The following is a 26,170-nucleotide window of genomic DNA, read 5'->3' as shown; positions in this document are numbered from 1 at the left end:
TGTTGCTGACCATCAATTCCACAACAACTCGATGAGGTAGACCACCACCATTCCCATTTTACAGTTTGGAAACTAAGGCTGAGAAATAGGGCCTTGTCTAAGGCCACGTGCAAAGTTCCTATCTGAACAGTATTTTCTTTTTTTAAAAAAAAAAATCCAGGTTGTCCCAACAGTCCATTGGTTAGTCATTGGTTAGTCCACCATGGAAATGAAGACATGATAAATCCACATGATTCTTAATCCCCATCCAAAGAGCCCCTTTTCAGAAAGCTGGGCTCTAGGAACACGATCGTAGCCTGCAATGACACCTGTCTTTCCCTTGGGGAGATTAATTCAAGTGTGTTACTTTGAAAAGTCTCTTTTCTCCATCCTCCTGTTCTGCATCAGATCCCATGTCTGATGGGGGAAGTTCCCAGGGCTGGCTTTCGAAGAGTGGAGATGCTGGAACAGGTAGAGAAGATGAAGTAGTTAACGTCAACAGCGAGAAACTAAAAGGAAACAGCCCCTTGCAAAATTAAACCTGACAATGACATTCTTTCAACCTATCTGTATTGCAACAGAGGTTTGTCTTAAGATACGGGGATAGAGGTGGGGGCAGCTGGGTACATCCAGCAGTGCCTTCTCTCCCCCCAAACATGTTCAGATGATAGCAATAATAATAATAATGACTTTGTAATGTTTGCTAGTGTCCCAGAACATCAGCGATCTGCTCCAAAAGCGCATAGCAGAATTTGGCTAGCCTGTTGCTCCAGTCTTTTAAACAAACCCTCTAACCTACGATACAAAAAGAGAAGGAAATATATTAGCCTTGTTTCTTACCAATTAATCCAGAATGCAGCAGCTAGACTGGTGACTGGGAGTGGCCGCCGGGACCACATAACACTGGTCCTAAGAGATCTGCATTGGCTCCCAGTACATTTCTGAGCACAATTCAAAGTGTTGGTGCTGACCTTTAAAGCCCTAAATGGCCTTGGTCCTGTATACCTGAAGGAGGGTCTCCACCCCCATCGTCCAGCCCGGACACTGAGATCCAGCGCCGAGGGCCTTCTGGCGGTTGCCTCGCTGTGAGAAGCCAAGTTACAGGGAACCAGGCAGAGGGCCTTCTCGGTAGTGGCGCCCACCCTGTGGAATGCCCTCCCTTCAGATGTGAAGGAAATAAGCAGCTATCTTATCTTTAAAAGACACCTGTTTAGGGAAGTTTTTAATATTCAATGCTGTCTTATTTTTAACCCTCGATATTACCAGCTACATTGGCTATCAGTAGTAAGTTACAGATGCCAATGTAGTTGCCAAGTCTTGCTGTCGTTTTTAATTCTAATTTTGCTTTGCCTATGGTTAAGACTGCAGCTTGCCACTGCTTTATTATTTCATCCAACTTGTGAGGGATGTAATTTTGGGGGCCTTTTTTGTTGAAAAGCTCTCTTTAAAATCGCTTAGGCTTAGCTAGCGTTCTTGTAACGGCCCAATTTGTGCACGGCGAGAGTGATACTGAACTTTTGTCTACAATTTCAAAAACTCAGTAATAATAATAATGATAATGATAATAATTTATTATTTATACCCCGCCCATCTGGCTGGGCTTCCCAAGCCACTCTGGGCGGTTTCCAACAAAATATCAAAATACCGTAATACATCAAACATTAAAAGCTTCCCTAAACAGGGCTTTTATAATAATAAAACAACAAAATGATGATGTGAGTGAAAGGGGGTTGAAATTTACAATGCTCACCCACCACCCCACCCCACCCTTACGTGAAATGACCAGGTTTACTGACTTGGTGAGCTTCTGCTTGTCCGTGCAAAGGCCTTCTTCCCCTTCTCGCTCAGCTGTGGGACTGGACCCTGCGCCGGCGCCGGCCGTATCCCAGCGTTCCACTGAGTGCTCTGGGCAAGGATCTTGGCCATTGCTTTGGTGGCAGGATAGCCTGCAGGGTGGTAAGTAGCCCAGTTGGGGCGAGCGGGGGCTTTTGGCTGTGAGCCGAGGTCTGCAGAGAGGGACACCTGGGGAGCAAGGCAGGAAAAAAGCAATAAATGTAGTTTCTAAAGGAGCTTGTGGACATCCAGTGGAGGTGAATGATGGAAGATTCAAGGCAGGCAAAAGAAAGTCATTTGCACAGACGTAGTTAAACTATGGGACTCGCTCCCCCTAGATGGCTTAGACAAAATGATGGAGGAGAGGGCCTTTGATGGCTCCGAGCCATGATGGCTGTGCTGTGCCTTCACAGTTTGAGGCAGCAACGCTACCAGTGACTGGAAACGGCAGGAGGGGAGAGTTGCTCTTGTGCTCAGATCCTTTCCCACAGGCAAGGAGTTGGCTACAGTGGTACCTCGGGTTACATACGCTTCAGGTTACAGACTCCGCTAACCCAGAAATAGTGTTTCAGGTTAAGAACTTTGCTTCAGGATGAGAACAGAAATCATGCTCCAGCGGTGCGGCAGCAGCGGGAACCCCATTAGCTAAAGTGGCGCTTCAGGTTAAGAACAGTTTCAGGTTAAGAACGGACCTCCAGAACAAATTAAGTACTTAACCTGAGGTACCACTGTACTGTGAGAACAGGACGCTTAACTAGATGATCCAGCAGGCTTTTCTCATGTTCTTATGCGATTTAGAGGGATATGAATCTCCTGCGGTTTTGAATCTGTCAACAGAACCAGGAGTTGCGATCACAGTCCCTGACCTAAAACCACGCACACACGACTTGAATCATAACTTGAGTCACCACCCAAACTTTGCTGTTATCTAAATTCTGAGCAGGTAGGAAACGTACAAGAAGACAAAGGCCACAGTCCTACACACATATACTTGGGGAAAGTCCATGAAACTCCAATGGGGGACTCACTTTCAGGTAAGGATCTTTTGTTCTGTTTGGTTTATGCAATTACAGTCAAACTTCGGTTTTTGAACATCTGGGCTTCCGAGCACCGAAAACCCAGAAGTGAATGCTTCCGTTTTCGAACGCGCCTCGGAAACCAAACGGCTCCCAATTTTCTCAATTTTCCCCATTGAACTTGCTGACAGCCCTTTGATCCTCGGTTTTCGAACGTTTCGGAAATTGAACGGACTTCTGGAATGGATTACGGTTCCGCTGTACTTTTTTGGCAAATTATTTATTACCTGCATTGTGATAAAGCTCCCAGGGTGGCATTCAATTAGGAGAATTCAAATAAAGAAATAAAATACAGCAAATTGCACTTATAAAAGCACATCGAAAGCAGCAACATGGATTGACAACAACTAAAAGCAGTATATGAGATGATGGCATGTCTGGGTGGTTTTTTGTTTTGGTTTTTTTTAACAAAATAGTATTTGCCTGGTATCAAGGAGATATCAGAGGAGGCACCAGGCAGGCTTCTTTGGGAAGGAGAATCCAAACACAGGACACCCCAATCCCAAAGGCAGGTGGAATCAAGTAGCCTTTTGTTTTTAGTTGCAGAAACTGAGTTTCTTTAGGAAAGGAGCAGTGTGTGAGCAGGCCTGCCAGCCAGCCGGGAGACACACACACACACTGGCCAGCTCTTTCAGCTGCCTTGGCTTAGCTGCAAGTGAAGAATTTTACAGCTGAGCCACAGCTGAGCAATAAATAACATACCTGGAAGCGAGAGGGTGAGGACTTTTTACCCTGGAAAAGGGATTAGGGGTTGCATTTTAACCAAGCCCTACTTGAGAGTAGACCCAATGAAAGCATGTGGGGAATATTTTTGCATGCCAGAGCACTTTCACGGTGCGCTGAGCCCACACCCAAAATCCAAACCGAGTGATAACTAGGTCTTTGTTCTTTAACATAGAAAAACATCTCTTCAAACTTACTCAGAAATAAGTTCCACTATGTCTACTTCCAGAACCTATAGGCATATATTAATATATTAACCTATATTAATAAACATTTTCTGAAGTGATGTACAACAAATAGAAAAATAAAAAAATATGAACAGTAAACTACGAATACTGTTAAAAGTAATAGAACATTGGGATGCCTGTTCAAAAATATGGCTAGATCACTAACCCAGAAATGACTTGGGAAAATAAGGAAGTATTTGAACATGTGTTTAAAAATCAAAATGGAGACCTGCAGATCACAGCAGAACAGAGCCTGGGAGCACAGGGCATCACCAGGAAGCCTTCATCAGATGACAACAATGACCTTGCAGGTCTATAAGGGACCAGCTCCCCCCCTGCTCCATGTTAATGGGCCACTGCAAGGAAGCCAAATCCAGTGTGTTGTCTCTCCCCCAACCCAGGAATTTACTCCCAGGAAGTGTGCACAAGAATACAGCTTCAATCTGTTTGTTTAATCTCTTGTTTAGGGTGTTGGGAAAAGCCAGGAGCAATAAAACACTTACTCAGAAATCCATTCAGGCAATAAAGGCAGATAAGGGCACAGCAGTCAACACTTCAACTGCTGAGCGTGAAAAGAATTTGTTTATTGGCTACAGTCTCCAAAATTAAAGCTGAAGAAGAAAGTCTGGTCCCTCCAGCATGTGAAGGAGCACTGTTGCTTAAGGCAGTAGTAGATCCTCTATTTATGCAAAACTTCCATCAAAATCAAGCTTCTGCACAAAGAGCAACAAACTCTTTGTTTTTTTAGGACAAGCCAAGCCATAATCATGAATCTTTAAGTGCTACCTTCACATATTTTTTTTAAAAGGGTGTGTTTGAAAAGAGCAATACGGGCATTTCTCATTTCGCTAGCATCCGAATTATGAGACCGGGACGGGAGACGCAGAGAGTGTGTGAAAGGTAGACATTAATTTTAAGCGGCTTAAAAAGAAGCAATGTAATGATTGGCAGGGATCAACCTAAAGAGAAGCAGGTGAGCATGCAAGGGCTTAAAATGTCAGGGTCCCGGATGCCGTGTGACGGGACAGGCAGGGTCAGAGTCTCCCACCCCACCAGGAATGAGTGCAGCACACAAAGCAAGGCTTTGACAGGCGCCGTATACCTGATTCCTGCACTCCTGGGTCCTTGTCAGCTCAGCCCCAGGCTGCTGGAGGACAAGGAAGCAAAGCATGTTGAGTGACAAGGTCCTTCCCAAAGGGGCAGAAATATGCAGCCGAAGACGCTCAGTCTGCAGTAGGATGCGCCCTCGAGGCAAGCAAGGGAGCTCCACGGAGCTCAAACACAGCGACCCACCTAAATAACTGCTAGGAAGCTGTCTTGGACCAGGTCGGGACACGATTGTGTGTTCTGACTGGTGGCGCCTCTTAGAGGAGAAAGACCAGAGACTTAACCTGGCACCTTCCGCATGCAAAGTGTGAGCTCTGCATCAAGGTTGCACAGCAGGACTGCAGAAGCACGAGGGCAACAACCATAACTGATGCTCCAAGACTGAACGCCAGCTTTGCTCAGGTTGCAGCCCTTAAGTGGTGGACTTAGGCAGCTAAGGACTCAAAAGGCAACGCAAGGCAGTGGGGCTTTGGGGAGGGGGCCCCCACCGTCAAGGCTGCTCCCTTCCTCACCAAAGGCTTCGCACCTCACCAAGTTTGCTGCTTAGCCCAGAAGGCTGACCACTTGGGATACTTGCCAGGGACTTTGCTTTTCGGAGTTTGTACGATGCACTGCTTGGTTTCCTTTTCTTCTGGAAGGCCGACTGGCTGAGGTCTGGGATGAGCCCTCCTCCTTTCTTCCTACTGCAGTAATAATAATAATAATAATAATAATAATAATAATAATAATAATAAAATTTTATTTATATCCCGCCCTCCCCAGCCGAAGCCAGGCTCAGAGCAGCTAACAACGATAAAAGTAACACAGCATTCTAAAATCAATTCATTCTAAATTCAATTCAAAATCAAATTAATGGCAACCATTGGGCTAGAGTTCTGTGAGGATTACCAAAGGAGGGGGTCAGACTGTGCCTTGGCCAAAGGCCTGGTGGAGCAGCTCTGTCTTGCAGGCCCTTCGGAAAGATGTCAAGTCCCGCAGGGCCCTAGTCTCTTGTGACAGAGCAAATGGGGGGGAAAGATGTATTAAACGAAGTTAAAAGGATTTCCCAGGACAGGGCGGGAAGAGGCAAATCCCTTTTTGAAACACAAAAAAATGCATGGTCCTGAAGCTGGTTCTGCCACCTCTCATTTCAGAGACTGGAGCTGCAACCCTAAGCACAGCTACCTGGGAGTGAGTCCCGGGGGCTTAAGGACTGAAGTCCCAGGCTCTGATACAAGAGTGGCCTGGACTCAGAGGAATATATTTCTGAATCAATATGCATGATTGTGCTTCAGTGGGGCTAGTGCCCAGATATGCAGATATTTCAGCACTCAAAGAACCACAGAACTGTTGAGTTGGGAACCCAAGGGCCATCTAGCCCAACCCCCTGCAATGCAGGAATCACAGCTAAATCACTCAAAGGTTTCTGTAGATTTGCATCACTGTTTCTCAAACTTTGGGACTACAACTCCCAGCATCCCTAGCTAGCAGGACCAGTGGTCAGGGATGATGGGGGTTGTAGTCCAACCACAGCTGGAGACCCAAGTTTGAGAAACACTGATTTACATGAAAGCCACTATGGTATCTTGGCTAGAGTGTTGGGGTAGAACCAGGGAGACGGGGTTCGATTCTCCTTTCTGCCACCAAACTCAATCGGTGGCCTCGGGCCAGTAGCTCTCTTAGCCTAACGTATCTCACAGGCAGGTTTTTGTGACAAAAAAGTGTGAGAAGGAGAACTACAGACACTACCCTAAGATCCCTGGAGGAAGAGTAAGCTAATTCTACCCAGGCAGCTCCCTACGCACGTCACATCAGTCTTGTGAAAAGTGAATGTCTTTCTGCTTGGGATCTGATCTGTGTTCCTGGCAACAAGTTACTTTCCCAGAACAAGAAGACAGAAAAATGCTTGGCACTGTCATCTGCTCTCGTGAAAAATAATCTTCCTCCCTTCAGCCCACAAAACTCGCCCCCACGCACCTCAAATGCAGCTGAACTGTTGCTCCGGGCTACGTTTGGTGGGCTGGGTTTTGAAAGACATTCTGCTATTAAGGAAGAAACTGGGACTACTGAACACGTAGACTGCAGGATAGTTGGCATGTGTGTTAGATCTGTTCCCAAGATGTTATGCCAAGGGTAAGAGCAACAACCATTCATCCTACCACTGAAGAAGCAAGGCGTTTAAACTAAGGGTGGACACTGTTATATATTGAGTTGAATAGGATCCAAACTGCAGCAGTCTGATTGGTCCTAGAACAATAGGATTCAGAATGCAGCAGTCTGATTGGTCCTAGAACAAGGCAACAGTATGATTGGTTAGCAGGAACCACCCAATCATGCTCCAGATAGAAGTGAATCCACAACCTGATTGGCTTACAGTAGAATTCCGGAATTAGCCAATCATGTGCAGCCCATTGTGTAAGTAATGTATATAAAGCAGATACTTTGAGGGGACTTCCATTCATTCCTCCTCACCACTATGAGCTGAATAAAGAGCATGAAATCACTTTGCGACTCTGAGTATATTTCAGACACATTTACTGTAACTGCTAGAAAACATCCTGATTTAGATTACAAGAGCAATGAGAAAAGAACCAAGCATCTAAAGATGTCATGGAAGTGTAAGGTGGTAGGAAGACTTCTCTGGGGGACTGTGATGGAACAGGGTATGGGTTGCAGCAGATGAACCACTTAAGTAGCTTTATACCAAGTCAGGTAACCTTGGTCAACGGAGCTCAGTACAGTCTAAACTGACTGGGAACGGCTTCCCTAGGTCTTAAGAAGAGGGAGAAAGCTTTCCCCCATGATCTGCTTTCTTGGCATTATGCCTCTGAACACCTGCTGATGGGTATCCCAGACGGGCAGAGTGCTGTTGCACCCAGGTCCACGTTGCGGATTTCCCACAATGGGCATCTGGGTGGCCACTGTGAGAACAGGATACTCAGCTTGATGTACCATTGGCCTGATCCAATAGGAGCATCTTATGTTCTTACATTCTTAGCAAGGATTGAACATGGAGCCTTTTGAATGCAAAATAAGGCATTCTACCATTAGAAGTGGGCTACCTCTCTCACTCTCTGGATCATCACCTTGTTGTGGTAAGTGGGCTTGCATGTTCCTATGAGCCTTGTGAGCGAAGCCGCCGGGAGTCTCGTACTCCCAGCAGGGTGACCCAAGGCGGTAAGGTCAAAGGGAAGGAGCTAGACAAAGAATGATCCAAGAAGTCCTCAATGGCAGAACAGGCAGATGATAACAAGCGGTATGTTACAACGGCTGTGAAGGTGGATGAAGGTTACCAAAGGTGTCCTGGGCTTTGAAGACACTCAAACTCAGGATGCAAGGGAGAAACGTGCTAGGAGGAAAGAATGCTTGGCAAATCCACACCGACCGTGATCAACTCCTGCCTGGAAACCAATGTCCCCACTGTGGAAGGACGTGTGGATCCAGAATTGGCCTCCACAGTAACTTACGGACTCACTGTTAAGACCGTGTTCATGGAAGACAATCTTACTCGGCTAGGAGGGATCGCCAGAGAAAGAAAGGAAAGACCTCTACTTCTGGAAGCGGATGGTAAGGAACAGAATGTTTAATCAGCATCCTGTATGCTGCCGAGATGCTACTTCAAATATCCAAACACAGAAATAGTTGAAGGCATGGCATTCCAAAGAGAATTTGAGCTGGCAATCCAATCATTGTAGAATGATTTTTGGACCACACCTGATGTTAGGATTTTTATCTCACCAGCTGCTCAGCGAGCAGCGGATGGTTGTTCACATCATGTGGGTGTCTGAGAGCGTGGGACAGGAAGTCTCAGCACAGTCTCAGTGCTGTGAAAAGTTACTTTCGCTTCTGTGTAAAGTGTGCTCTTCTGTACTGCTGCTCAGAGAGAGCAGACACGCTCATGGAGTGTCTGTGTATAGAAAATGAATAAAGTAGTGCGTAGCTACTGATTGTCTCTTTCTTCTGCAATGGGATGCCAGAAGATGAGTGTGCTCCTCTCAGGAGGGAGGGGTCGCTTATTACCGGTCTCTCTGGACTGGGGAAGATTTACAGCCAGAGGAAGATTTACACCGGAGAGACGCCTCGGTGTCTTGGGAAGGTGGAAGCCTTCCTGGCCGTTTTTCCAACACCCAGGCCTACTGCATTTCAGCTGGTCTGGAAATACTTTGGAAGGAGAAGCTTAGCAGTTCTTGGGGACACCCCTGGGCTGTTCTACACCTTGTTCCACACACATTGTTGACCCTTTCCCACACTGGACACCAGAGGCATGTACAGAGACGGCTAACATTGCCTGGGGTTTCTCCTTCGTCTTCTGACATGCTCTGGGCGTGCCTACAATGGACTGCAGAATCAACCCCACCACCCACTCCAGAATTCTGCTGGGGTGGGATCAATCCATTCTGGGTTTGGTCCAAACTTTATGGAGCAGAACCAAGAGGCCCTATTAATTTCCTGCCTGCCTGAAGTCGAAACCCATCTTGGATGCACCATTAATTAGGAAGAGATTCACAAAGAGGCTTTAAACTTGCAGCCTCAGCACTCCCCTACAAAAATTAGAAAACTTGAGAGCAATAACTGCTCTCCTGGATATGGCAGGGTTGTCACCTACCCCAGGGGGAGAGGGAGCAGCTGAACATCAAATTAGTTTTGTTTGACCGAGAAAAGAAGAAGACAGACATGAGGGTGTGCCTTACGCCTGCCTCGCTTGCTCGATGGGATCAAAGTTGTCCAGGTAATTGAATCTGATGGTGTCTGTAGGATGCTTATCTGAAGAACGCCAGGGAGGGAGATCTTGCTTTTCCTTGCTCATCTTCTTTCCGAGAGGAGATGCTGACTGGAGGACTGAGGGTGACAGGGACTGTTTCACCTCCAGACCCTCTTTCGTTATAGGCTGAACATCGACCACCACAAAGTCCTCTTTTGGAGGAGTCTAAAGGGATGGAAATCAAGTAGGCAAAATCAATTGTGTGCTGTTGGGGAGGAGGGAAGCCCTTGGATATTATTACAGTCAAACCTCGGTTGTCGAACGTAATCCGTTCCGGAAGCCCGTTCGGCTTCCAAAATGTTCGACAACCGAGGCGCGGCTTCTGACTGGTTGCAGGAGTTTCCTGCACTCAAGCAGAAGCCGCGTCGGACATTCAGCTTCCAAAAAATGTTTGAAAACTGGAGCATTTACTTCCGGGTTTTTGGCGTTTGGTAACCGAGGTTGGAGTGTATTATTATTTACATTCCTATACCACCCTTCACCTGAGGATCTTGGGGCGGTTTGCAATATAAAGAGACAAAAACATTAACATAGTAACAAACATAAACAATACCCCCACCCCAATGTAAAAGGCTGTGGATTGTTTAATCCATGGGTAGGCAAACTAAGGCCTGGGAGCCAGATGCAACCCAATCGCCTTCTAAATCTGGCCCGTGGACGGTCCAGGAATCAGCGTGTTTTTACATGAATAGAATGTGTCCTTTTATTTAAATGCATCTCTGGGTTATTTGTGGGGTATAGGAATTCGTTCATTTCCCCCAAAAAACATATAGTGCAGCCCCCCACAAGGTCTGAGGGACAGGGGACCGCCCCCCTGCTGAAAAAGTTTGCTAACCCCTGATTAGCTAAAGGTTTAGTTAAAATGTTTTTGCCTGGCACCTAAACATGTGCAAGGATGGCACCAGACAAGCTTCCCTAGGGAGAGCACACCACAAGCAGGGAGTCACTGCAGAAAATGCGCATTCTTGTGTTGTCGCTCTCCAGACCTCATGCGGAGGAAGCACACAAAGAAGGGCCTCAGGTGATGATCACAGGGTCCCGTTTGGTTCATATGGGGACAGGCAGTCTTTGAGGTATCACGGTGCTGAGCCGTTTAAGACTTCACAGGTCAAAATCAGCACTTTGAATTGGGCCCAGAAACCAATCGACAGTCTGTATAACACATTTCAGCAATAGATGACAGAATTAGGCTATCTCTGCCCAGATAGGTATGCAGCTGTCAGGTGTGCATGCAGGAGCCAAGCCCTGTGACCAATAGGACTTTGCAGGACTGGGGCCTTCCCAAGTTTGTTCTGAAGAGGCAATGTGCAGCCTCACAGGTGAGGCCAATTGGTAACTCACAGCACCTGGTGGCAAGAGCCAGGAAGGGATATAAGGTCAGCATTTCCCTTCGGTTCTTTGCCACAGCAACACGTTCCCTGCCTTGCTGCGTTTGACTCCTTGCTTCTTGATCCTCGGACCCTTGACTTTGTGACCCCTTGCTTCCTGACCCTCGGCTTCTTGACTCCCGGCTCTCTGACCCTCAGACTCTTGGCTTCCTGACTCCTGGTTTCCTGTTCCTGCTCCCACCCCACCATCTTGCCCCCAGTCCCAATGTCCCCAGCTGGGACTTCGATCGCCCGTGAACCGGACCGTGACAGCAGCCAGGCCACCAGCTGAAGCTGGTGGAAGGGACTCCACGCCACCAAGGCCACCTGAGCCTCAAGCAACAAGAGGATGATGGCCTGTGCTGGGTCTTTTCATCACAGGCCACTACTGAGCTGGAAAACTGGAGGAGTGGCTTAAGAACATGAGAAGAGTCTGTTGGATCAGACCCATGGCCCACCTGCATCCTCTTCTCACAGGGGCCTTTATATGGACTCTTTGAAGGTACGTATCAGAAGGCATGTGTGCACTAGGCTGTTAGGGGATCTAGGTACCTCAAGAGCCAACTCACACTTACAGGGAAAGCCCATGGTACAATTCTACTGGGACTGCTCCACTTCAGAATGCAGGTCAGTTTACAAGGCTAAATGTCAAAAAGTTCCTGCATATGGAAAAGGCAGCACACCCAAGACGAGGCTAAACTAGAGGTTTCAGCTCAGCTCCAAAAACCGTCTCTCAAGGACTGCAGAGGTACCTTAGGGCTGGTGACCCAGAACTCATTCACCACCTCAATGTAGTGTCTCTTCCAGATTCCTTGCTCAAACGGGGTTGGAGAGAAATTGAGATACCACCCAAAGCGCAGACATTTTGGCATCCAGAGCTGATCTAGTTCTGCCAAGTTCTTCCAGTGCCAGCTCACCTGAGAATGAAAAAGGCGCCATTATTATTGTTCTGAGGGACCTATCGGGGCAAAAATCAGAAACAGAGGAGGACACATAATCCAGACGCAAAAACTATTTCAATATATTCAGAAAGCAACAGAGTTCTTTAAAAAAAAAAACCACTGAGTTGGCAACTGCAGTTTTTCCTTGTCTAACCCAGACGGAGGCCTGGTTCACGCACGCAGGAGTGGAGTTGAATTTCAAACAGGTATATCCCTCAGGCATGTGCTTTCCCTCATTTGAATGGGCAAAATTGCAACTCCAACTGCTGTGCTTGTGCTGCTCAAAAAAGGGAGGCTGGCACTACAGGAGAGGAACAACTGCATGTTGCTGGGCTCCAAACTTTTCTGGTTCATATACTGCATCAACAGACCACTAGTGGAGTTCTGTGTCCAGTCCTGGACGCCACCATTTAAGGAGGATATTGACAAGCTGGAAGGTGACCAAAATGATCAAGTGTCTGGAAGCCAGATGAAATATACTCAGAGTCCTGTAGTGATTTCATGCTCTTTATTGCAGCTTGTAAAGCGGTGACTGAATTTCCCCCCAAACCTCAGGCTTTTATATACATTATTTACACAACGAGTCCCGTCTGATTGGCTGATTCTGCTTCCCTCCTGGAGCCTGATTGGTCTTTTCCTGCAAGCCAATCAGTTGTTGCATTCTAGGATCCTACTTGCCTAATGTTCTAGGAGCCAAGCTTAGTACATAACACCAAACCTAATGAGCACGTGATGTTAACATATGAGAGTTCAGGAGGTGAAATAGTTAAACAGGTTACCCAATCAGGACCCAGGGGGGTGGAGTCAGAGGGACTATAAAACCAGCTCTGGGAGGGGCGAAGGGAGGAGTTCATTGGGAGGTTGATTGGAGTGGGAGTGAATTGGGATAGAGTTTGGGGGTAGGTTGAGTTAGTGTAGCAAAATAAGCTGAGTCAGGAATAGTTAGGGGCTAGGAAGACAAGTAAATATCTGAGAGGTGGTTTAGTGAGTGAGAGCAGGTAGCGGAAGTTATAGGTCTGGATAGGCACCCCATGATTGTAACTGACTGATACCGTTCGTGAAACCACACGCTTGTCAAACTGCAATAAATAAACAGAAGTTTATGTTCCAATTGAAACCCTGACTGGGCTCCGTATTGTACCAGGTAGGGCCTGGGTGGTGGCAGTGAGAAATCAAGTGGTGGCACAGGGATCAACAGACGATGAAACGTCCGGGGACCCTATGTGATTGCCACAGAGCACTTGAAGGAGCTGGGCACGTTTAGCCTGAGAAGACTGAGAGGTGATATGATAACCATCTTCAAATATCAAAAGGACAGTCACATGCAAGATGGAGCAAGAGTGTTTTCTCCTGCCCCAGAGTGCAGTACTCGAACCCATGGCTTCAAGTTACAAGAAAGGAGATTCCAACTAAACATCAGGAAGGACTTTCTGAAGGGGAGAGCTGTTCAACAGTGAAGCGGCCTCCCTCAGGAGGTGGTGGACTCTCCTTCCCTGGAGGTTTTTAAGCAGAGGCTGCGTGGCCCTCTGTCATGGATGTTTTAGTTGAGATTCCTGCAGTGCAGGGGGTTGGACTAGATGAGCCTTTTGGGTCCCATTCTATGATTCTACACTCTATGATTATAGGCTAAACATATCCAGCACCTCAAACTTTGCTCTCTCTCCTCTGCGTCCTTCCCAACACACTGAGCTTTACCTGAGCACATTGGGAGAGACTACGAGGGTCCAGGAAAGAAAAGATGTAGAGGGACAAAACCCTGGGGAGCTTGGTGGTGAAATCCAGGGCCTCCACTGGAACTCGAGCCTGCAGCTGCTTGACGCAGAACCTGAGCTGCAAGAGGGAGCAGCGCTCTAGGAAGTCCAACAGGACTCTTCGCCTCTGGCTGTCTGTCCATTTGTCAAACTGCGGAGGAGGGAAGGGAGAAGAGGTGAGTTGAGGGTTTTGTGGCACCTAGACATGGCGCCACAGAAGTGACTTTCCCACCATGAAGCACTTTGCAAACTAACACATGGACCACAAGACCCATATTGCACTTCATTTTTGTGATGAGGACGCCCCAACACCCAGGTATTCTGTGTTCTGGCTGCTAAAAAGTACAGGAACGGTTGGCTCTGGTCCATCTTCTAGACCAGTGTCCTGTCTCCATTAGGGAGTGGTCTCCAGCATGGCTTGAAAGGGGTAAAGGCCTACTTCTGCCTGATAAGGAAAGACATTCTACTGTATCTGCTCACAGAGACAGAAATCTGTTCCATTCAAGTAGAAGAGTTAACTACCATTGATATATACTGTATAAGGTGCTGTGGGTTAAACCACAGAGCCTAGGACTTGCCGATCAGAAGGTCGGCGGTTCGAATCCCCGTGACGGGGTGAGTTCCCGTTGTTCGGTCCCTGCTGCTGCCAACCTAGCAGTTCAAAAGCACCTCAAAGTGCAAGTAGATAAATAGGTACCACTTCGGGGGGGGGGGAGTAAACGACGTTTCCGCGCGCTGCTCTGGTTTGCCAGAAGCGGCTTAGTCATGCTGGCCACATGACCCGGAAGCTGTACGCCGGCTCCCTCGGCCAGTAAAGCAAGATGAGCGCCGCAACCCCAGAGTCGGCCACGACTGGATCTAATGGTCAGGGGTCCCTTTACCTTTACCTATAATTATAATATTAATTTTATCATTTGTACCCCGCCCATCTGACTGGTTTGCCCCAGCCACTCTGGGAGACTTCCAACAAATATACAAGCCTTCTCCAACCAGGTGCCCTCCAGATGTTTTGGACTTTGGTACCCAACTTCTCCAGCCGGCATAGCCATCTAGCACTGACAGGAGCTGTCATCCAAAACATCTGGAAAGCACCAGACTGGAGAAGGGTAAAATAAATAGCTTGCTTGCTGGATCCCAGATCCAACTATTGCAAATCCTGTTTCCAGCAGCAGTCAGTGGCCTCTGGGGATCTGGCAGAAAGGACGTGATGTCATCACTAGGGGACACGACCACACATAGGGCAAACCGTCCTTTTTGGGAAGAGGCACATACTTTACATAAGGTAAAGGTAAAGGTACCCCTGCCCGTACGGGCCAGTCTTGCCAGACTCTAGGGTTGTGCGCTCATCTCACTCTATAGGCCGGGAGCCAGCGCTGTCCGCAGACACTTCCGGGTCACGTGGCCAGCGTGACAAGCTGCATCTGGTGAGCCAGCGCAGCACACGGAACACCGTTTACCTTCCCGCTGGTAAGCGGTCCCTATTTATCTACTTGCACCCGGGGGTGCTTTTGAACTGCTAGGTTGGCAGGCGCTGGGACCGAACGACGGGAGCGCACCCCGCCGCGGGGATTCGAACCGCCGACCATGCGATCGGCAAGTCCTAGGCACTGAGGTTTTACCCACAGCGCCACCCGCGTGGGTACTTGACATACTCTGGGACAAAACATACCTCTCTAAACAGATTAATTGCATGCAGACTTCCACCATTTTTCCCCCTTACATTTTCAACTACAAGTTTTTAAAAATCCAAACATTGCATGGAGGACAGTGCCTTCATAACCCTCACAATGACTGTGTGTATTACACAAGGTTGACTCTCTGCTTACATGTCCTACTACAGCCTGATCCTCTCAAAATAAGCAGTGAAGCACATGGGATTTGCGGATGAGGGAAGAAAATGTCATTACCCATTTCCCCAACAGATTTCTTCTTTCTTCAAATACCTTAAAAACATTTAAATAAAACACAGTTCAATACAGAGTGAACACAAGACTGAACGAGAAATGAGCAATCAAACCATTAGGCATGACCCAATAAGTGACTCCCCAGACTACTAAAGGGCATGAGAGACATAAGAAGAAATTCTAACTTAGAAGTTCTGAAAACAGTCATATTCACTAGGGGGGCGGGCGGTATGTTCTGGGGCTGGCACATGTGTATACGCAAACTACCTCCTTAGAACTGCCCCACACTTAAATAAATAAATAAATAAATAAATAAATAAATGTTTATTTATACCCCACCCTTCCCGGTTCAAAAACCGGGCTCAGGGCAGCTAACAACAAATTTAAAACACTTTAAAATACTTAATTATAAAAGCAGCATAAAAAACAGTATAAAAACATGAATAACAATAAAAATCAAAAATCAATTAGATAATCCCCAGGGCTAGCTGGCTGAATTGGTCCTACTTGGGCCAGTGAGCAGGCCAGGGGAGAATTAGCTGTGGGGTCTCAGAGCAGGTGATCTTCATAAAAGGGGAGGGGGAGGGAAGAGAAGGGAAATAAAAGATCAGGCTGAATTCAAATTAAAGGCCAGGCAGAATAGCTCTGTCTTACAGGCCCTGCGGAAGGAGGTTAAATCCTGAAGGGCCCTGGTCTCATGGGACAGAGCATTCCACCAGGTCAGAGCCATCGCTGAAAAGGCCCTGGCCCTGGCGGAGGATAGTCTGACTTCCTTAGGGCCTGGGACCTCTAAACTATGGTTATTCACTTAGCTATCCTTGCCTTCTGGAACTTGAACCCTGCATGGGTCTTACCCCCCAAGCAAGGCAGAGAGTTTTAAAGCTCTCTGCCATGCTTACTGGCCTCTGGGAGGCTCTCACAGAGCCATCCAAGATCGCGCAAGATCCTCCAAGAACTCAGCAAGCAAGGCAGAGAGCTTAATAGCTATTTCCACACTGGGAAAACCCTGCACTAAAAGAGCTTTTAAGCTCCCTGCCTTCTGTGCATTTAATTTGTGTGATTTCAACCGGCCAGCCGCCAAGCCCGTAAAGTTGAAATCACATCACTCACAACTTGGACGCATTTTGTCATCTGTGTACCATTCAACGCAAGGCCTTGTTTGAAGGGCCACCTGCACCCATTATCAACTGGTCTAGAACTTGAAACTAAACTCAGGGGACCTGCCTGTGGCCCCTTCACTGAGATCCAAGAGACTGGCAGGCACAAGAGAGCGCCAATTGGGAGTTGCTCCCTGCTAGTTCAGCTCCTCCCTAGAGTATTCCCTATTTTAATGTCTTTAGTATGTAGCGTTTTAACTGCTGCTGATTAAATGTTGTTTTATTTTTCAACCCCTTTCTTAACGACCCCTGGCATGGAATTTGACATTTTCACAGCTGCCGCACACTGGGTCAGCACCTTGATCAAGCTACAAGCCCAAGGTCTCGTTTTGGGTCAGATGCCACCAGTTCAGACCCCATGAACTGTGAAATTAAGATTTTCTTGTCTTGACATGAATCACTTTACCCTTGTTTACACTGAATTGCATTTGCCACTTTACCATCCGTTTGGAGAGATCCTTTGGAGCTCATCATCATCTCTCTCTGTTTTAAACAACTCTAAATAGTTTAGTATTGTCAGTAAACTTGGCCACTTCACTGGTCACCCCCAGATTGTTTAGGGACAAGTTAAAAAGCATAGGTCCTACCACAGTGGTACCTCGGTTTTAAAGAGTCTCGGAAGCCGAGCGTTTCGGTTTTTGAATGCAGAAAACCCAGAATTGCTTCCATGATCGAACACGCCTCGGAAGTCAAATAGCTTCTGCTGCATGTTTTTCTTTTTTCTCCATGTACTTTCCTGCCCGCCCTTTGCGCCTCAGTTGTTGAATGTTTCAGAAGTCGAACGGTCTTCTGGAATAGACTACGTTCAACAAGCAAGGTACCAGTGGCGTAGCGTGGGTTGTCAGCACCCGGGGCAAGGCAAGTAATTTGCGCCCCCTAACCCGTGGATTTGCGCCCCCTAACCCGTGGATTTGCGCCCCCTAACCCATGGATTTGCGCCCCCTAACCCTAACCCCCAGATGTTGCGCCCGGTGCGCCCGGCCCCCCCTGCACCCCCCACGCTACGCCACTGCAAGGTACCAATGTACCACACTTGTGGGGGACTCTGCTTTTTGTGTCTCTACATCAGAAGAACTGTCTGTTCATTCCTACTCTCTGCTCCCTGCTACTTAACCAGTGTGGATCCACAAGAGGACCTTGCCTCTTATTTGACACACTGACTTCAGGCATCAGGCCTGTTGTCAGACCAACTCTGTGTTACAAAGATGTCTGCAGTTGTGACATGAAGGCTGGCGACATCAACCCTGCCATGTGGGAATCCATAGCTGTCAACGTTTCCCCTTTTTAAAGGGAAATTCCCTTATTCCGAACAGGATTCCTCGCAAGAAAAGGGAAAAGTTGACAGCTACGGGGAATCCCCAGCAGACAGTCGCAGTGCCTGGAGGCAGATAGTCAGGTTATGCATCCATACCAGTGACCAGAGGAGGAAAGACCGCTGGGAGGAGCACAAGGAGAAGTGGTGCCATGGGGCATAATATTAACTATTACTGCAGCATCTGCGGCAGCACAACCAGAGAGCTGCATCTGCCTCTGCTGCAACAAAACATATCTTTCCCAAAATTGTCTCTACAGCCACAGCAAGCGCTGTAATTCTCCAACAGTTTGACTTCACCCCCTGCATTGTCTCCTGAGACAGATGGGAGCAACGATCTTACTTAGGAATCTTTGGTAAGTTCCAGTGGTGCCTCAGGTTAAGAACTTAATTCGTTCCGGAGGTCCATACTTAACCTGAAACTGTTCTTAACCTGAAGCACCACTTTAGCTAATGGGGCCTCCCACTGCTGCCACGCCGCCGGAGCACGATTTCTGTTCTCATCCTGAAGCAAAGTTCTTAACCTGAAGCACTATTTCTGGGTTAGCAGAGTCTGCAACCTGAAGCGTATGTAACCCGAGGTACCACTGTACTAGGTTTCAGTAGCAATTAGTGTTCAGAAGCACACTCCCTTGGAATATGGAGGTTCCACTGTGGCCAATGATCTCTGGTATCTTCAATGAATTTGTCTAGTTCTCCTTTAGAGACACCTCTGGCCATTGCCATCACCACAACCTATCGGTTCATAAGGTTTTGTGCGAAAGAGGATTCTGAACCCAGGGTCAATCTGTTTCATCTGGTTCCAGCATTCTAAGTGAAAAGACTACTTACTGGAACAGTCCAGGCAAAGGATTTCTATAAATGCTCTGGGGTTGCTGAAGAGAAACGAGTCATTACAACAAATGTAACTCTGGATTACATTTCTGGAAACCACAGGAAGCGAGAGTGCTTTAGTGATCGGATCCTGCTTGCAGGTTTCCCACAGGCATCTGGTTGGCCACTGTGAAAACAGGATGCTGAGCTAGATGGGCCACTGGCCGGATCCAGCAGGCTCTTCTAACATTCTTATGTTCTATCCTTGCTCACTTTGTTGTTTCCAAGGTGTCTACACATATATGGTTGGCTTCATTTAAGATGAAGCAAGAAGCACCTGCCCGCGTCAACCCTTTGGTGGGGGTGTTTCATTATTGTCACAAGGAAACGATAAGCTGATCTTGGATCACATTTTGGTTTAGGGGCCTAAAGGGGGAGGACAGAAGAGCTGTTTGCATTACTCAGTGAGCCTTACAGGCTTTGATCACAAAAACATACAGTGTTTGCTTTCCAAGCTCTTACGCATCCACCTTAGCCGACTCTTGACACGCTTCATTAGAAAACAAAGCATGTATTTGTTAATCCCTTATGAAATCATCAGACGCCAGTGTGACCATCCCAACGCTTTTTTTCCTCATAATAGCCCTGTTCAGGGAAGTTTTTAACGTGTGACATTTTAATGTATTTTTAATCTTTGTTGAAAGCCGCCCAGAGTGGCTGGAGAAACCTAGCCAGATGGGCGGGGTACATATAATAAATTATTATTATTATTATTATTATTATTATTATTATTATTATTATTATTCTGAGCATTCAAGTACTGCCAGGTTAGAGGAGGGTCAAGGCTGGCCAACTGAGGGCTTAGCTGCTTTTTATGGAGAATTTGTTGTTACTGCTCACCCAAAGGTCCCCTCTGTGTCTCCAACATAATGTCGGGGGGAAGGCCCATACTTAAATTGACTGAATGATACTCACCTTGTCATTCATCAACTGGTGATTCAGGGGTGTCCATGTGCTCATCTTGGTTTGCATCTTCGGGCCATCCAGGTTCCTGGGAGGTGCAAATGCCATTGCTTTCCTGAAGGAAGACGCAAAACAATTACTTGAGGCATTTCTGCAAATGCTAGAGCTGTGTACAAAGGCAAAAGTACTACTGCCCTAGACTTGGCTCTTCGGCCAATCCCACTGATATTAGAAACACAGACATTATTTTTACAGTTGTGCTTTTTCTGAACACAGAGCAGCCTTGGCCAACCCAATGCCCTTCCAGGTGTTTTGGACTGTAATTCCCATCAGCCCCAGCAGAGCATAGCCATAGAATCCTAGAATCATAGAGTTGGAAGAGACCACAAGGGCCATCGAGTCCAACCCCCTGCCAAGCAGGAAACACCATCAGAGCACTCCTGACATATGGTTGTCAAGCCTCTGCTTAAAGACCTCCAAAGAAGGAGACTCCACCACACTCCTTGGCAGCAAATTCCACTGTCGAACAGCTCTTACTGTCAGGAAGTTCTTCCTAATGTTTAGGTGGAATCTTCTTTCTTGTAGTTTGGATCCATTGCTCTGTGTCCGCTTCTCTGGAGCAGCAGAAAACAACCTTTCTCCCTCCTCTATGTGACATCCTTTTATATATTTGAACATGGCTATCATATCACCCCTTAACCTCCTCTTCTCCAGGCTAAACATGCCCAGCTCCCTTAGCCGTTCCTCATAAGGCATCGTTTCCAGGCCTTTGACCATTTTGGCTGCCCTCCTCTGGACACGTTCCAGTTTGTCAGTGTCCTTCTCCAATCAGCAGCATCATGCTAGCTTGGACTGATGAGAGATGTAGTCCAAAGTATCTGGAGGGCACTAGATTGAGGAAGGCCAGGCTATGACTATTCAAAATTGTGAGGTACAGTATGACACAGTGGGACTTGCTGGTCTCAAAGGATGTGATTGTTCAGCGCAGGCAACAAATGTGGTTCATGCCAGAGACCGTGACTAAATCACAGTGTGGTGTCAGAATGCCCACACTAGGGTGGCACCCTGCATCATTTGTTGTGGGTTCTTTTGGCCTCACCCACCACCCAATGAGTAAGCTATACTATTGCTAAATAAGAGGGTGCAGGGTGCCAGGGTTGCCTCAATGTTTTTTTAGAGGCACTGCTTGCCTATGGCAAAAGACTTAGATTCATAGTATGTCCCAGTTCCTAACAAATCCTGTGAAAGGAAAGGCAGAAGAACAGGCCAGCTGTTAACTCAAAAGCCATAATTTGATAATGTTTAAGAAAGATTAATGCACTGTAATGCTCATATCATATTAGCTAAGGGCATTAGACTGATTTCCTGGATTGTGTTAATCCCGGTTTAACCCTGCAAAAATGCTAAACCAAAAGCAGGCCTGCTTTGTGAATGCCTTGTGTCAACATTACTAGGAATATAAATTCAATTAGGTATTGTCTGGTAAAGCTTTTTTATCTCACTCACTCATTCACACCCACACACTTAGCCTAGAGACCACAATCCACTACATGTTGACTTGATCATGGTGTTGAATTTTCCTTCTCTAGGGAGGGGGAAATGCTGCATCTCAGATTACAGAAATGTTAACTCAACGGAAATTAATAAAAACACATGTCTAGAGCATCTGTGCACCAGGACTTGAAACTAAGGTCACCTATAAAGCTACCGTACTCTTGGCAGTTGCCCTGCAACCTATGGAAGCCTATTCCACTAGACATTTATGAGTATATTCAGTAAGAATATAAGGAGAAATAATAATAATAATTTATTTATACCCCACCCATCTCGCTGGGCTTCCCCAGCCACTCTGGGCGGCTTCCAACAAAATATTAAAATACAGTAATGCATCAAACATTAAAAGCTTCCCTAAACAGGGCTGCCTTCAGATGTCTTCTAAAAGTCTGGTAGTTGTTCTTCTCTTTGACATCTGGTGGGAGGGTGTTCCACAGGGCGGGTGCCAATACCGAGAAGGCCTCTGCCTGGTTCCCTGTAACTTGGCTTCTTACAGTGAGGGAACTGCCAGAAAGCCCTCGGCGCTGGACCTCAGTGTATGGGCAGAATGATGGGGGTGAAGATGCTCCTTCAGATATACGGCACCGAGGCCATTTAGGGCTTTAAAGGTCAGCACTTTGAATTGTGCTCGGAAATGTGCTGGGAGCCAATGTAGGTCTTTCAAGACCAGTGTTATGTGGTCTCGGCGGCCGCTCCCAGTCACCAGTCTAGCTGCCGCAATCTGGATTAATTGTAGTTTCCGGGTCACCTTCAAAGGTAGCCCCAGCAGAGCGCACTGCAGTAGTCCAAGCGGGAGATAACCAGAGCAAGCACCACTCTGGCAAGACAGTCCGCAGGCAGGGAGGGTCGCATCCTGCGTACCAGATGGAGCTGGTAAACAGCTGCCCTGGACACAGGATTGACCTGTGCCTCCATGGACAGCTGTGAGTCCAAAATGACTCCCAGACTGCGCACCTGGTCCTTCAGGGGCACAGTTACCCCATTCAGGACCAGGGAATCCTCCACACCAGCCCACCTCCTGTCCCCCAAAAACAGTACTTCTGTGTTCTCAGAAAGTTCTGAATCAGGCCAACGGCTCACCCAATCCGGTATCCCCTTTTCACAGTAGCCAATCAGATGCTTGTGGAAAACCTGCAAGGAGGATTTGAGCACAAGAACAACTCTACCTTCCTGTGGTTTCCAGGAACTGGTATTCAGAAACACTGAACAGCCGTCCTGGTTAGTAGCCATCGAGAGCCCTTTCCGCCATTAATTTGTCTGCAATATTCTTTTTTTAACCCCCACACTTGGCTCAGTGGCCACATTCCTTCTGTTGGGGTGTTGGTGGGGAAACTTTAAATTGTTGTTGTTGTTGTTTAGTCGTTTAGTCGTGTCCGACTCTTCGTGACCCCATGGACCAGAGCACGCCAGGCACTCCTGTCTTCCACTGCCTCCCGTAGTTTGTTCAGACTCATGTTTGTAGCTTCGAAGACACTATCCAACCATCTCGTCCTCTGTCGTCCCCTTCTCCTTGCGCCCTCCATCTTTCCCAACATCAGGGTCTTTTCCAGGGAGTCTTCTCTTCTCATGAGGTGGCCAAAGTATTGGAGCCTCAGCTTCACGATCTGTCCTTCCAGTGAGCACTCAGGGCTGATTTCCTTAAGAATGGATAGGTTTGATCTTCTTTCAGTCCATGGGACTCTCAAGAGTCTCCTCCAGCACCAGAATTCAAAAGCATCAATTCTTCGGCGATCAGCCTTCTTTATGGTCCAGCTCTCACTTCCATACATCACTACTGGCAAAACCATAGCTTTAACTATACGGACCTTTGTTGGCAAGGTGATGTCTCTACTTTTTAAGATGCTGTCTAGGTTGGTCATTGCTTTCCTCCCAAGAAGCAGGCGTCTCTTAATTTCGTGGCTGCTGTCACCATCTGCAGTGATCATGGAGCCCAAGAAAGTAAAATCTCTCACTGCCTCCATTTCTTCCCCTTCTATTTGCCAGGAGGTGATGGGACCAGTGGCCATGATCTTCGTTTTTTTGATGTTGAGCTTCAGACCATATTTTGCGCTCCTTCATGGATCACTGCCTTGCCGTGGCGAAGGGGCTTGAAGAACTCAAAGAAGCTATGAACTATGCCAAGCAGGCACCCAAGATGAACAGGTCATAGTGGAGAGTTTTGACCAAACGTGATCCACCTGGAGGAGGAACCGGCAAGCCACTCCAGTATCCCTGCCAAGAAAACTCCATGGACAAAGACAACAAACTTTAAATTACTGGATTCTAAATGTTAAGTGGCTGGAAATTAATCAAGGGACCTGTCTGGACTGCAGCGCCTGTACAGGCACCAGGTAAAAGGTAAAGGTAAGGGAGGCAGGTGGCGTTGTGGTCTAAACCACTGAGCCTCTTGGGCTTGCCGATCAGAAGGTTGGCGGTTCAAATCCACACAACGGGGTGAGCTCCTGTTGTTCTGTGCTAGCTCCTGCCTACCTAGCAGTTTGAAAGAAAGCCAGTGCAAGTAGATAAATAGGTACCGCTATGGCGGGAAGGTAAACGGCGTTTCTGTGCGCTCTGGTTTCCGTCACGGTGTCCCATTGCGCCAGAAGCGGTTTAGTCCTGCGGGTCACAAGACCCAGAAAACTGTCTGTGGACAAACGCCGTTCCCGCGGCCTGAAAGCAAGATGAGTGCCGCAACCCCATAGTCACCTTTGACTGGACTTAACCATCCAGGGGTCCTTTACCTTTTACCTTTTACAGGTACCAGGTTTGGTCAGTAAGGGTGCCTAAAGAGCTTCTCCAACTCTTGGCAGTTGCTCGGCAGGTATGGAAGCCTCTTCCACTAGTCATCCATGAGCATTTTCAGTGGGTCTGCAATGTTCTTTTTTAAATCCATTTTAGGAGGCAGTACTTCATTCTATTTTTTTAAAAAAGATATTTATTGGAGTTTTACAAAGACATGAATTTAAAAGACCATATAAAAAGAAAGAAATACAATAAAAGAAACATAGAAAAATACATAAAATAAGAAAAGGAAAATAAAAACAAATCCATTTTTGTAACCCTGACTCATTATCTTATTTCCTTGGCCTCCTCACACCTCCCCTTTTTGTATTCCCATTTAAATAATCAAGTCAGCAAATCCTTACCCTCTTTCATTTATCTTAACTCTATATCTTAACATGTTGTAACTCTATATTTTCATCCATTTATCAATTCATTTTTGCATATTCTTATTAACTTTGTTGCTAATGCCACTTATTTTCAGTCCAACATCATTTTAACATTCATTAATTTTACAGTGTTTCTGAAGATAGTCTTTAAATTTCTTCCAGTCTTCTTCCACCACCTCTTCTCCCAGGTCACGGATTCTGCCAGTCATTTCCGCCAATTCCATATAATCCATCACCTTCGTCTGCCACTCTTCCAGGGTGGGTAGCTCTTGTGTCTTCCAATACTTTGCAATAAGTATTCTTGCTGCTGTTGTTGCATACATAAAGAAAGTTCTATCCTTCTTTGGCACCAATTGGCCGACTATACCCAGGAGAAAGGCCTCTGGTTTCTTCAGGAAGGTATATTTAAATACCTTTTTCATTTCATTATATATCAGGCAGTACTTCATTCTAATGGGACGCGGGTGGTGCTGTGGGTTAAACCACAGAGCCTAGGACTTGCCGATCAGAAGGTCAGCGGTTCGAATCCCCGCAACAGGGTGAGCTCCCATTGCTCGGTCCCTGCTCCTGCCAACCTAGCAGTTCGAAAGCACATCAAAGTGCAAGTAGATAAGTAGGTACCGCTCCAGCGGGAAGGTAAACGCCGTTTCCGTGCGCTGCTCTGGTTCGCCAGAGGCGGCTTAGTCCTGCTGGCCACATGACCCGGAAGCTGTACACCGGCTCCCTCGGCCAGTAAAGCGAGATGAGCGTCGCAACCCCAGAGTCGACCATGACTGGACCTAATGGTCAAGGGTCCCTTTCCCTTTACTTCATTCTAGGAAAGTTGCAGGTGTGTCATATTCATATACATACAAACACACACAAAATCACACAGACACACAGAGAGGGATAGAACATAAGAACATAGGTAGGCCATGGAGGGAGAAAGGCAGCATTTGAATGCAATAAATAAATAATTTAAAATTTATTTATTTCCTTTCCAATAGCTGTCAGAGAAATGCAAAAAATGAAAGGGCACGCGCATTTCCAAGTCCCCGAAAGCTGCTTCTTCAAGCCAGCTTGACAAGGGCCTCGAAAAGCCTGAGCGCTATTGGGCCCGTCAATTAAAATGATTATTATTACTATTATTATTATCACCAATGGTGTCTGCTAGTCGCTTTACCTTGCCCAGGAGCCACCCCGAAGCTCCTCGCAGCCAACAAAGGCACCTCCCTGCCTGCCCCTCCTTGGGGCCGCAGCGACACGCGCACACGCATTCACACGTGCCTTTCCCCCCCCCCACTCCCGACCCGCGTGCGACGCGCAGGCTCCTCACCTGAACTCTCGCCGCTTCTCTCCGCCCACCTTGCGCACCCCCCCCCCAGCCGGCGCTCTCGACACGTGTCTGCCCGCTTGCTGCTTCTTCCCACCTGAGGCGACGCGAGTTGACAAGGCCGCCGCCGCCTCCTGCGAGTCGGTCCCGTTCGCCATGGAAACCGTTGCCTGGCGGCGGCGGCGACCTATCAGAAGCCACCGTCCCGCTCCGGCGTTCACCTTCTACCTAGCAACCGGGTGAGGCTGCTGGCGCGCAATT

The 26,170-nt window shown here is 47.3% G+C and overlaps 1 protein-coding gene across 6 annotated transcripts; it reads right to left on the bottom strand.

The window, feature by feature from the left end:
* Positions 1 to 32: 32 nt before the first annotated feature.
* FBXO16 (F-box protein 16) lies at positions 33 to 26,132 on the bottom strand. 6 transcript variants are annotated; one of them, XM_083605361.1, is made up of 10 exons: positions 25,913 to 26,088; positions 19,907 to 20,009; positions 15,653 to 15,688; positions 13,690 to 13,896; positions 11,806 to 11,970; positions 9,616 to 9,851; positions 5,523 to 5,628; positions 4,941 to 4,985; positions 1,776 to 2,001; positions 33 to 441 (listed from the first exon to the last, which is right to left on the bottom strand). In XM_083605361.1, the coding sequence occupies exons 1-10, from the start codon at positions 26,065 to 26,067 to the stop codon at positions 329 to 331; spliced, it is 1,392 nt and encodes a 463-aa protein (XP_083461487.1). In that variant the 5' UTR covers positions 26,068 to 26,088; the 3' UTR covers positions 33 to 328. The 6 variants fall into 6 exon arrangements, with proteins under 6 accessions (XP_083461487.1, XP_083461488.1, XP_083461491.1 ...); XM_083605362.1 differs by having other exon boundaries at positions 4,941 to 4,982; XM_083605365.1 differs by lacking the exon at positions 4,941 to 4,985 and having other exon boundaries at positions 26,007 to 26,132.
* Positions 26,133 to 26,170: the final 38 nt, after the last annotated feature.

Source organism: Podarcis filfolensis (assembly GCF_964270895.1).
Source record: "Podarcis filfolensis genome assembly, chromosome: 3".
NCBI classification, from domain to species: domain Eukaryota; kingdom Metazoa; phylum Chordata; class Lepidosauria; order Squamata; family Lacertidae; genus Podarcis; species Podarcis filfolensis.
The sequence above is the reverse complement of the archived record's forward strand: the minus strand, read 5'-3'. Positions and strand labels throughout refer to the sequence as shown.

Excerpts from the sequence above, each read along its gene's own strand:
- FBXO16 (XM_083605360.1), bottom strand. The coding sequence starts at position 26,067 with ATGGCGAACGGGACCGACTCGCAGGAGGCGGCGGCGGCCTTGTCAACT. Across the intron at positions 13,897-15,652 it reads GAAATCTGTTGGGGAAATGG|TTTGACAAATGGACAGACAG; the intron begins GTAATGACATTT and ends CCTCCTCCGCAG. Across the intron at positions 5,629-9,615 it reads ATCGAGCAAGCGAGGCAGGC|TAGGAAGAAAGGAGGAGGGC; the intron begins GTAAGGCACACC and ends TTATTACTGCAG.